The 12,665-nt window shown below is 34.1% G+C and overlaps 1 protein-coding gene across 2 annotated transcripts; it reads left to right on the top strand.

The window, feature by feature from the left end:
• The first annotated feature begins 2,092 nt into the window (after positions 1-2,092).
• SYT4 (synaptotagmin 4) lies at positions 2,093-12,087 on the top strand. 2 transcript variants are annotated; one of them, XM_016125011.2, is made up of 4 exons: positions 2,093-2,393; positions 5,361-6,172; positions 7,871-7,991; positions 9,334-12,087. In XM_016125011.2, the coding sequence occupies exons 1-4, from the start codon at positions 2,360-2,362 to the stop codon at positions 9,639-9,641; spliced, it is 1,275 nt and encodes a 424-aa protein (XP_015980497.2). In that variant the 5' UTR covers positions 2,093-2,359; the 3' UTR covers positions 9,642-12,087. The 2 variants fall into 2 exon arrangements, with proteins under 2 accessions (XP_015980497.2, XP_015980508.2); XM_016125022.2 differs by having other exon boundaries at positions 2,109-2,393; positions 7,874-7,991.
• The last annotated feature ends 578 nt before the right edge of the window (positions 12,088-12,665 follow it).

Genomic DNA, 12,665 nt, shown 5'->3' with positions numbered 1-12,665 from the left:
CCAGGGCAGGAACTTATTTGAGGCTGTGTTTTGGGTGGCAAAAAGGAGGTTACCTAGCAACAACCCCTCCTCCTAAGTCTCTGCTGCAAGACTAGTATTGCTCCTAAGCAAATTGATTACTTGTTTGCTGGATCTAAAGAGAACAATGTAATAATGTGGTAGGGTATGAGTCTCAATCATAAGAAACTCACAGGCTTTTACTGTATCTTGGGTCAGCTTCCCACTCCTCAACTGGTGCTGCTAGAATTTCATCTAAAGAGATTGGATATTCACCAAATGGAATGTAATATTCACCAAATGAAAGTGAAACATCTGATATTTTAATGAATAACATTTATTTTTAGATTGTTTTTAAGTCAAGCAATGAAATAGTTACTACATCCACAATAGGACTAACTCTGGGCAAGAGGTAATTTTATCACAATGTGTCCTTATAAATGAGACAGCCCAAGGTGGGATGGGTTCTATAGAAACAGAGTTTAAACAATCTAGACAGGTTTTAGATGACAGCATTTTATCACTTGAAGGTAAAATTAATGAGATACTAATTTATACAGAATATACACATAAGGTACTTATGTTTACAACAAATGAGTTTAACCATATGTTAGCAATAACTTAGCTAGAAAACACACTCTTTAGTAAACTTCACACCATATATTTTGTCTACTTTTGATATGCATCACAAGCAAATGTCAGTCTTCCATCTAATAGGTATTTATTTCTAAGAACAATCTCACCAGATGCATGCATGAATGAGGAAGTGAGTAATCTGAGTGAAGTGGAAAGATGAGAATACAAAACACAGATTCCGTCAATGGAAAATTAAATACAGTAAATTAAGTTGTGTTTTAATAGCACGAAGATATAGGCTTTAAAAAATCTGTTAGAAAAATGTTAAAATGTCAAGTATGTGGGAGCAAGTAGCAAAGGAAAGAAAAGGGACTTTGGTTTATAAAATTTTCCATGATGCAAAAGACTGAATGAAACCACTTTCTCCCCGGACTCAGTCTTGACGCTCAGAGCTCTTCTCTCCAATGTGCAGGAACCTGTCAATTGTGCAGTAGCTTTCTGAGACTCACCCAGTACCTCCTCCTTCCCCATCTCAGAACACATTGAATGTCATTTGCTCATTGAGCTCCAGAGCAAAATAATTCTTTGCGGAGCAATAACTGACAGTTGGCATTATAGCCTGAGTTCTCTCCTTTGGAAAATTGCTAAACATTTGTTTTTTAAAAGGTGCACTCTTCAGATTAAAATTAATTAGAATCTGACACTGTATTTCCCAGTTCTTCAACCCCAGGAATACCATCAGTTCAGAAAAAAAAAATGTTTTCCTTTGAAAATAACTAGTAATTATCAATATCATTTTAGATATTTGTCTGATCTTGTAACTATTTTGCACAACCTTATTAGAAGTCAAAGCTTCTAACCAGAAATGTCATTCCAGAAGCAGTCTCATTATATGCAAAAATCATAACTGAGAGTGAGTCTGAATACAGAAGGGATTATTTCCATCTGTTCCTAAATACTCTAACTGGTCGAATGTTGGATATTAAAGGGACAAGAGCTGACAGATGGAGGGACAGCATCAGCAAAATGTTTAGACTAATAATTTATTAGAAAATAAATAATTATAATGAGAAGCTTATCTGATTTCAAATGGATCAAATTAGTATTCAATTAACTGTTTTCTAACATAGATATATCAAAGAAAAATTCAGAAAGCAACATATTTGTTCATTTTACAATGGGTTTTTTGATACAGAAATTTCTTTTCTTTCTCTTCCCTTAAATTGCCTCTGTAAATCACATTATTCTTAAAACTCATAGACACATTTTTACTGATCTGGATGATCATAAGATTTTATTTTAGAAACTGACAGTGATGAGTTTTGGGGCTCATCTCTATGTGCCTCTGAGCCCCCACAGTATAGCGAAGCTAATATCCAGTAGTCCGACAGTTAAAATAATCGATGAGTGTATGTTGAATCCTCAGGAGAGAAGGGAGGAAGAAAGAAGGAAGGGGAGAGGAGAAGCTTGGAGAAAGAAGGGGAGGGAACAGGGGCTGATTTCAACCCTATAGCGTCAGGATTGCGTCAATTCAGGTTTCAGCCACGTCTGGAGTCTCGGAGACGAGCTTCTCAGAAGAGCCAAAACAGGAACAGGGGTGGCAAATCACTGTGCGAGGGCGAGGTGGACCTCCCTCTTTGCCTCCTCCCTGTTCCAGGCGCAGATCCCCTGGGCTCTGCGCTGTTGTTTTCAGCACTCGGGAAAGACAGCGCTTCAGATCGAGGCAAGTGAACCAAGCCAGGGAGTTTTCCGTTCAGCACCTCGGACAGAGCCACGCAGCAAAAAAATGGCTCCGATCACTACCAGCCGGGAAGAATTTGGTAAGCAAGTTACTGAACTTATACCTGCGGTTATTCCTTGAATACTCAGGGTGGGCGGTTTGTTTTTTGTTTGTTTGTTTGCTTGTTTTTGTTTTCTTTCCTGCGGGATGTTGAGTAAAGATTTACTAGGTAGTTAATCTAAAAGGAAAATGAGAATAGTAACCGGGCAATTGTGGCTTATCTCTGTTGTTTCTCCATTCCTCAGTATCTTTCTTCTTAAAATTGCCTACCGCCAGGGCTATTTTACATCCCGGAAGTTCCTTAAACGTTCAAGTATAGCTCTGTAAATTGCAGTGCGCACTAAGTAAAGGAAAAGAGGTCTGTTTGTTGGTTGGTTTCATTAATCCTATATAGGTGATTTTATTTGTAGGTAAATCTGTATTTCACTAAGGAGAAGCCAATGTTCTTGTGATTACATAAGGATATGATCTTGGCATAACAATTTATATGTGAGGGGTTCGAGATGTACATTTTATTACAGAGTGTGCCATGAGGACGTTTTCTCTGCTGTTTTTATTGTAACCTGGAAATATGTTGCTAGTGAAAGAGACAGAATCCTATGATGCTAGATACAGTTAAAGGTATATTTGAAATGAACAAGCTGAGTCCATTTCATTTCATAGGTGAGCTAACTGAAGCTCAAAGGAAGAGGGAAGTGTTTCAGGTCAAATAGTTAACTAAAAGAGACGGGAAACTAGAATTAAGACTCCATTTTTCCAATTAAATTACCCATTTCCTATACCAAAATTTTGGCACTATTGCTTTTCTTTTCTCTTTTAGTAAATAAAATCAGATGTACTTCTTCAAACAAACAAAAAACCCCACAATTTATGTCCCATTATATTTCAAAGGCAAGAGATGAGTTTTACTTACTTTTACAAGTATTTTTTTTAAAAAAAGAAAATTTCACAGAGGTTTGTAAATAAGGAATATTGCCTACGAATGCATGATATTTATTATTAAACTGAGTAAAATGATGGAGACTTTGCTTTCAAAAGCTTAAGACTTATCAGGTCAGTATAGAAAATACTGGGGATAGGTAAGTGAGTCTTTCCATAGTATATTAGATATTTCACCATTTGACATAGTATTGAATAGAAACAATTTATGATATTATATTCAGAGATGAGTTTCACAGCCTTCCACTTGGGTAATTGAGTTTATATTGTTGTGATGTTTATTCCTAATTTTCGATCTGAAAGTTAGAAATTTTCTAACACTGAGGCATTTTCAGTGACCATGCTAGTGAAAAATATGTTCTAGCATGGGTCATCAGTCTATTTAGAACAAAAATAATTTTCTATTGCTTTATTGTTTTTCTTACATTAGTTCATGACTTTATTTTGCTCCCTGGCCTTGTTTTATTAGAGTCCAAGAGTGGATTTTTTTTCCCCTCCACAAAGACTTGAATAGAAGGAAAGCTGAAAAGCTGCTACTAAGTTTAGCTGATTAGCTTTAGCTCTTGCCTCATTCTTTTTCTGTGGCATTCACTGCTTTTTTTATTTGAGGAATTCAAAGGTTTATTTTTTTATCTCTATATGATTTAGTTTCTTGATGTAAAACTACAAATTATTTTATTGTTTTGTTTTGTTTGCTTGTTTATCTTCTTAGACACTTCTGCGCTTATTTGTGATTTCTTAATCTGATAGTCTTTGAGTTTAGTATTGTGATTACAAAGTAGATAGGCAAAAGATTTGGGGGGATGGGGAAGGGAATAACAAAAGACTTAATTTCAGGGGTTATTTAAAAGAGCCTTAACCCTTTCTTGACTGGGAGTTTTAACTTCGTTATTCACTCTTTGGGATGAAAAATAGATTGAAATGAAACTAAATGAAGATAATATTACATTAGTTATATTCACTTTGGCTATGTTAAAAGTTGACTCAATTGATGCATTGTGTATAGATATAGCAATATTGCTTTTACTTACACAGTTGTTACTAATAATTTGTTGGAGAAATGTACTTACATATGGAACATGATAAGCTTCATGCATAATCAATGTTACCTAATCTCAGTAATTTAATGACCCTTGTTGAAGGAAAGAACGCCAATTTCAATTTGATTACTATTTGCCATGTGGAAATGTGCTAGGAAAAAATCAGTTATGAATAAAATTGAACTCTAAATTATCTATATTCACTCTTCTCATTACATGTTAAGGAATGATGATTTATTTGCAGCTATTGTTCAATTTTTATTTTATTTAGGTGTAATTAATTTGTACTTTGGACAATTAAGTTTTGTAAAATTTTTAGTTGGTATACAAGGAGTTCGTAGTGTTATAAATTGCATATTATTAATATCCTGTTGTTCATCGTTTTGTTCTTTTTTCTCATAATATATGTGCATTTCTTTTACCACTATTTAATAATTTGGATGGTAATTATTAATGAGTTTGTGATAATGGCAGATAATGTTCCATCATTTTTTAAAATTATCTAAGTCACCGAGTCCCTAGATGTTTGCTGCATGGATCCTAGGTAAATAAGGAACTACTAAGAATAAAGAATCTTCTAGTATTTGAAGAATGTACATTTAAAGTCCCACAGTCAGTAAGAATTAATGCTTCTTGAAAGCCTCAAAATGTCAATGAAAACATAATGACGTTAGTACTGACCCATCATACTATCGTTGACTCATGTTATTTGAGAAAACAAAGGTAGGTCAAGGGTTGTTTAGCATTCTCACCCCTGACCCAGATCTAGTTTCATCTTTTTATTTTATTTATGAAAAACTACTGACATGGTAAAGTTTCTCTCATTTTTTTCATGTGTGTCACACAGAAAATGTGTTTATTCCTAAATGTGATATGAAATGTATACATAACTCATATCCAGAACAGTTAAAAAGTAATTTACTCTGTGCAACCTACAACAATTGCCTGCTCTAGTATGCTTTTCACATAGGCTTATATCTCCAACTCTGCTCATTTAATGTATATTGTTGGTCATTTGATTTTTTCAGATGAAATCCCCACAGTAGTGGGGATCTTCAGTGCCTTTGGCCTGGTCTTCACAGTCTCTCTGTTTGCATGGATCTGCTGTCAGAGAAAATCATCCAAATCTAACAAGACTCCTCCATATAAGTTTGTGCATGTGCTAAAGGGAGTTGATATTTACCCTGAAAACTTAAATAGCAAAAAGAAGTTTGGAGCAGATGACAAAAATGAAGTAAAGAATAAACCAGCTGTGCCAAAGAATTCATTGCATCTTGACCTTGAGAAGAGAGATCTCAATGGCAATTTCCCCAAAACAAACAAAGCTGGCAGCCCTCCTGATCTGGAGAACGTGACCCCAAAGCTCTTTTCAGAAGGAGAAAAAGATGCAGTTTCCCCCGATAGCTTAAAGTCCAGCACATCCCTTAGTTCAGAAGAGAAACAAGAGAAACTGGGAACCCTCTTCTTCTCCTTAGAGTACAACTTTGAGAAAAAAGCATTTGTGGTTAATATCAAGGAAGCCCGTGGCTTGCCTGCCATGGATGAGCAGTCGATGACCTCTGACCCATATATCAAAATGACGATCCTCCCAGAGAAGAAGCATAAAGTGAAAACCAGAGTTCTAAGAAAGACCTTGGACCCAGCCTTTGATGAGACCTTTACATTCTATGGGATCCCCTACACCCAGATCCAAGAATTGGCCTTGCACTTCACAATCTTGAGTTTTGACAGGTTTTCAAGAGATGATATCATTGGAGAAGTCCTTATTCCTCTCGCAGGAATAGAGTTGTCTGATGGAAAAATGTTAATGAACAGAGAGATTATCAAGAGAAATGTTAGGGTAATTCATTTTTAGTGCTTAAAGTATTTATAAACAATCTTTTATGTAGCTATTTTGTATCTAAGGGATTTTCATTAAGATGATAAGTTTTGTATGTATTATCTTTACCATGTTTAATTATTATTAACATAATCAATTGGGAAGAAAGGGAATAAAGTAGATGAAAAAAATTAAGCCCATGACTGAAATACTCAATGTATTTTAATAATATAAAATAGATGTCCTTTATAGATATTTAAATATCATTTATATAAATATTTTTAAATTAATTTTTATCACAAGTGTATTGATTAAGCTTCCACTTAAACTAAAATGCAGGCAAATACTTTTATTCATAAGCAAGTTAACAAAGATGTTTCAAGGTCAGCATAATTTAATTTGAAATTGAAATTGAAATTTAAAATTAAATCAATTCATCCTGAGGATTTGGAAGTTGTATTGACTTTTCATATAATTGCTTTTCAAAGAGGAGACATCACATCATATTGAATTATAAATATTCATCTTCATGTTATATAATAGGAAGTGAGTTACTCTGTCTTCATAGTTATACTACTCTGGTAGTTCTGGGATTATTAGAAAATGATGACATAACTTAATCAAATTTAATCCTATTTTCACTTTAAATACAGAACTCTTGATTTCAATTGTGGTATTTCAGATTAACTTGTGACTATAAAGCATAATTTTATAGAATAACATAAAACTCATTGTTGCCTTTGTCTCTTTGTTGCAATTAATGAAAGTCAAGGTTTAGAAGCATTAAGTAGCTCATTTGAGACAGACATCCTGCTGTTTAGTGGGACAGTGGGAGTACAGATCAGTGCCCTACTCTTACTCTTCCTGGAAAGCTTATTCATACAGCCACCCCATGTCAGCTTTTGTATATATATATATATATATTGAAGTTTTAGGATCTCTGACCCATTCTTAGTTATAATCAAACAAAGTTTACATTTTGTTACTTTCAGTTAAAACTTACACTTGAATTCTTGGTAATCTTACCTAATGTCTTTAAAGTACAAATAAAACCTAAGTATCATGCAAAGAAGGATTCTGTGATACTGTCTAAAAATAAAGGATTAAATATTGAGTAAATTCCCCAATACTTAATTCATTCCTTGGATTAAATAAGGACTTTGGGTGGAAGCTGGTGACAGAGCATTTAAACTCCCTCGGCCCTCTTGGCCAGGAGAATGGTGGGGATCAGAATAAATTTCAGCTGGCTCAAATTCAAATTCCAATAATATCAATGCTGAAGAATTTGAAATTAAATTGAACTTAACATGAGTCATTTTGCCCTATAGATTCATTCAGATAACTAGACAATTTTTGTTATGATTAATAACTCCAAAAGTATAGATTTAATTTAAGAATCAAAAGTTGAAAATATCTCTGTGTAGGCTGTATTCTACCCTTTTAAACATTTCTTATAATGGGTGTGGCTAATTCATTACATTTTTAAAGGTCCTGTAGTATCTAAAAAATGCCACAAGATGGCAGGCAGTTGTTTTTAGGAGATGGTGCTGCACAAAAACTCGTACTTACTCTTGGATTCCTTGGCATGCTAAAATAACAACGAATAGAAAAATTACATTTCAATTACAAAGGCATTATATTGCTTTAAAATGTTAATATCGGTGCAAATTTTAGAACTAAAAAAATAAAAATACTTATATCAAATATCTCTTTGTTTAGAAGTCTTCAGGACGGGGTGAGTTACTGATCTCTCTCTGCTACCAGTCCACCACAAATACTCTTACTGTGGTTGTTTTAAAAGCTCGACACCTGCCTAAATCTGATGTGTCTGGACTCTCAGGTAAGAATGCTTCTGAAAAATTCAGGCTCAGTGTATAAGTGAGTAATACATTGGGCAAAATAGTTAATTAACATAATCGTGATTTTGATTTACTTTTTATTCACAATCACTAATAAAGTGATTTTTTTCTGTTTCTCATTTTATGAAATAATAATGTGAGCCAATGCCATTAGCAAGAAAAAGAAAACTACATAGTTTTATGATCTAAGCCAAAGATAGTACATCGTAGATGTATGAATTCAGTTAAATCAGAAAAGAGTGATAAATGTAGAGATTGCCAAAAATACAGTGATGAGTATAAAATTAAAGTTTGGGAGAAAAGGTCTTAATTTTAGTATTTTAAATTAATCGCCTACCCTTACAATTCCATTATTTTTTTATTTTCTTTAATTTCTTATGTAACTGCTTTTAGAATTAGCTTTTTGCTTTGTGACTAATGAAAAGAACCTTGTTGTATAGCATAATGAGAAAGAACACATAACCTATGGATTAAAATGAGCTGAGTTCAAATCTTAACCCTTTCTTAGCATAGTATCTTTGGGTACATAATAATATTTACCTTGAGTTGGATTATGGGAACTAGGAAGATATAGTTCATTAAATATCATCTAGTTCTATTATTATTATTATTATTACATTGTTATTATTATTGTTAGATAATAGAAATGAACCCATAGTCTTTAATGGTTTAGATTAGGGAGCTAAAATTAGCTCATGTGCTGCAATCAGAAAAAAAGGCAAAAATAATATAATTTAATGTGTGATCAAGTGATGTGATCCTAAAATCCACACAATAAGGGTGACACAGGGAAGGTCAACACTGAGAAATAGGAAGCAAACCCAGAAGGTGATTAAAGATGCACAGAAAAGTTAAGGCCAAAAAGGGCATTACCTCTGTGAATCATAAATGCCCGTTCAGAAAAAGTTGCCCAAACTTACAGGAAAAAGACTCATTCAAAGTCATACAACTTAGTAAGTTTAGATGTTTGCTTTTTTTTTTTTTTTTTTTTTTCATGTATTCCATTCTCTGGAATGAGTTATTAGTAATCAGAATGTCATTAGAACATTCTGTTTTCGTCTCCATTATGTCATCTCTTCATCCTCTCATTACAGTTTCTTCCCCATCCTCTGGGTTAGAACTGTTTTCTGTTGCCTTCTTAGTTATTTTCAATTTGTTGGCAAGAGAGAAGCCAACATTTCTCCATATTTTCACTTTTTTCTGCCTCATTTTCATTTTAATCACATTTTATTGGCATGCAGTAATCTCTAAGGGCACCATAATGTTGAGGTCAGCTCTTCAGCTGGATTCTGTCACTGTACTGTCTGCTGCTTCCCATTGCAGATCCCTATGTCAAAGTGAACCTGTACCATGCCAAAAAGAGAATCTCCAAAAAGAAGACTCATGTGAAGAAATGCACCCCCAATGCAGTGTTCAATGAATTGTTTGTCTTTGATATTCCCTGTGAGGGTCTTGAAGAGATCAGTGTCGAATTTCTAGTTTTGGATTCCGAAAGGGGATCCCGCAATGAGGTGATTGGGCAGTTGGTCCTGGGAGCAGCGGCCGAAGGAACCGGAGGCGAGCACTGGAAGGAGATCTGTGACTATCCCAGGAGACAAATCGCCAAGTGGCATATGCTCTGTGATGGTTAGCATCCTAGTTATGAGTTGGAACTTGATGATTTTACTAGGAGAGGAACAATTTTCATTCTTTCTTTCCAATATGTGATTACTAGCTTGTAACAGCAAGCTACCTTTTTTGTTGTTGTTGTTAGAAATGGATTGAATTAGCTGACCAGAAAGTAACTGTAAATGTGTATCATGATAACTTCCCCCTTTACTAGAGAAGTTGGATAAATTTTCATAAAATAGTCAATTTCCTGTGCAGGTTACCAGTGATATAAATATGAGCCGTCAAGAGTTTTATAAATATTGGAGTGCCATCCCAGTTTAGGGGTGTGATTTAGAAAGTGATGATCTCACTGGAACATGTCACTGGAAGGCAATGTGATTGTTAGGATTTAGAAATCAAAAGCATGTGTTTACTTATGAAAATTCATCCATTTTTCTCTAGGTGGGGAAATCAATTTTTCTTTAAATCCAAAGATATTGTAGAAGTGTTCTCTAGTTTGTTTTTATTAGTTATGTCATGCACAAATGGTGTCCTGCATATAAAAGTATATGGTCATTTCTCTTTGGTTTGTAATTATTTGATACAATGTTATCATAAGAGAAATAGGTTTGTTTTAAAAGGACAGTGAATAAACTGAGAAATCATTTTATTAAAGGGCTGAGTTGAGAACACTGTGGTTGAAATATGATTTTTCTCCCCCCTAGGGTTATATGTGAGTCAAAATGTTGTAAAATATAACCTCACATAAGAACCATGGCCTTGAATTATTCACTGCCTGTCACAAGCGTCAGTGTAGTCTAAGAAAGCCCCATGTACCTTTGTGAAGTTGTTAAATTAGCTAGTGGGTAAAGAAATAAACTTCAGCAAGAAATCCAGTTAGAAATGCAGTTTTCTTATAGGAAATGTGTATAGTATGCAAGTGTACATTCAAGGCTTTTCCTTGCACACAGACAGGGCATGGCTACCGAAGTTAAGTCTTCATTTAGTTGTTCTCCCCCAGAAAGGACTAAGCTATTATTTGAAAACAAATAAACAAGACTGAAGCTTTAACCATGCCAGACAGAAAGCATTATTTAAACCAATAAACTAAGCAAGCCTAATATAATTTACATATGTCCACACAAAATATATTTAGGCTGTCAAATTAGCACAACAAAGTATATCTCACTATCTTTTCTAGGCTAATTTGTCTTGAGCTGTTTTCTGTGGAACAGTTTATACTTGCGTCTTTTCCCGTTTTTCCAGTTCCAGGGCTCTGAAATTCATTAAAAACTCATTAGAGTATAGCAGTGCCCTGTGATTATTTGGAAAGAATTAACTTGAGATAATGTCACTATATTTGAGTTTTTAGTTAGGTATGGGTGAAACTCGGGTACAGTTGAATTATTAAATATGCAAGTTAGAAAATAAAGTCTACTGAAAATTTTACATTTTGAGTCAGCTTTTGTGTCAGTACTTTAGCGATTTTTGAGAATGTGTTTGATATCTCCATGTTTGTAAATTCTATGACAATGCATTTTCAAAACAACTTATACATGCTTTTTATGGCTATACCCAATGTAAAGAAAATGTTTTACATTCTGTAGGTAGGAAAATTGAAATCAACCTCTTTTTTTGTGCTTTAAGATAACTTTGGGATTAAAAAGAATATTCTCTAATCATTGTCTTCATACCACCTAAAATGACCCCACAGCATCTTGGTCTACTCAACATTCCTATGAAAGGAGCATAAAATTAATTGCAGTCAGTGTGTGGTTTGGGGAAGTCAATGGCCTTTTTATGTATATGTACTTGGTACATGGGCCATAGAATGTAATTTATTTTGGAACTCTGAAAAGTTGTGAGGCATCTACCCTAAGTATCCTTCACAGCCGTGAGAAGTTCATGGTGGTATCAAGTGAAATACGATTGTTGAAGAAGGGTAATTTTATTTTTTAAGTAGAACAACGAAACCAACAACAAATACTTTTTAGATTACAATGACAAATTTGTAAATAGTTTTTAGTTTTTACAATTTAAAGTGTTTTTGAGTGTGAAAAGTTGAGTAAAATTATTTGCAACTGCTGTTAAAGGAAAGAAAGAAGAAAAACTGAAAAAGAATTGAAACAGGCAGGGACATATGTGATCCCATCATCTTCTGAAAATTGTACTGTTTCACTATGTATTACAATATCAATGTGAATATCTTGAATTCTGTTACAAATCCTGCACTGTATTAAACATGTAAATTACTTGTCTGATTAGCCAATCTCACCACCCTAATGGGGAAGTATTCACGTTTGAAAAACTGTGTAATTCAGTAACTGACTTGTTCTGATGTTGTAACTCAGTAGAAGTGACTTGGAAGGAAGCATGGTGTATGAGATGGTGTCTGTTCTTTCGTGCCAGCTCTGTACGATGTTTGTAAGACTGTGTTTGTAAGACATGAATAAATTGCTGCTTTTGCCCAATGGATTTCAACTCAAACTTTCTGCCAATGGACTCTGTAAAAAGGCTTCTCTCTTATTTCTTTCTAAGTTTTCAAGTTTCCCCTAATAGACGTCTTGGCATAGATTAGGGAACATTTGTAATTGAGCACCAAGGTCTTTTATATATCTTATTTTATTTTGTTTAATTCTTGTAACACCCATCTGGGCCAATTATAATTATCCCTATTATACAGAAGCAAAACCTGAAACTAAAGAAGCTTAGGTGATCGACTCAAGTTAACATGGATGGTGAGTGAAAGGATTTCAGGGAACGACAGTCTTCCCTCGATCCTACACCACTCACCTGATGGGAGTCGTTGTCAATTGCCTTTGCTAGAGTCATAAAGAGGATCATGGCCACATTCTTTGACTTATTCTTTCTATGTTGTAGTCATATTTTTCTATTGTATTTACTTTTTCAAACTATTTTCTATCACTATTCTTTATTTACTTTTTTTCTCTTTTATCATATTATTTCTTATTTTAGTCTTTTTTGTTACCTATTTTAGATCACTGCCTTTATTTTTTTCTCCATATTTTTGCACTGGATAGATTTAGTTAGTAAATGATGTGAAA

This window comes from Rousettus aegyptiacus, unplaced genomic scaffold (assembly GCF_014176215.1).
Source record: "Rousettus aegyptiacus isolate mRouAeg1 unplaced genomic scaffold, mRouAeg1.p scaffold_m13_p_12, whole genome shotgun sequence".
Lineage (NCBI taxonomy): Eukaryota > Metazoa > Chordata > Mammalia > Chiroptera > Pteropodidae > Rousettus > Rousettus aegyptiacus.
This window is presented reverse-complemented; position numbering and strand designations above follow the sequence as displayed.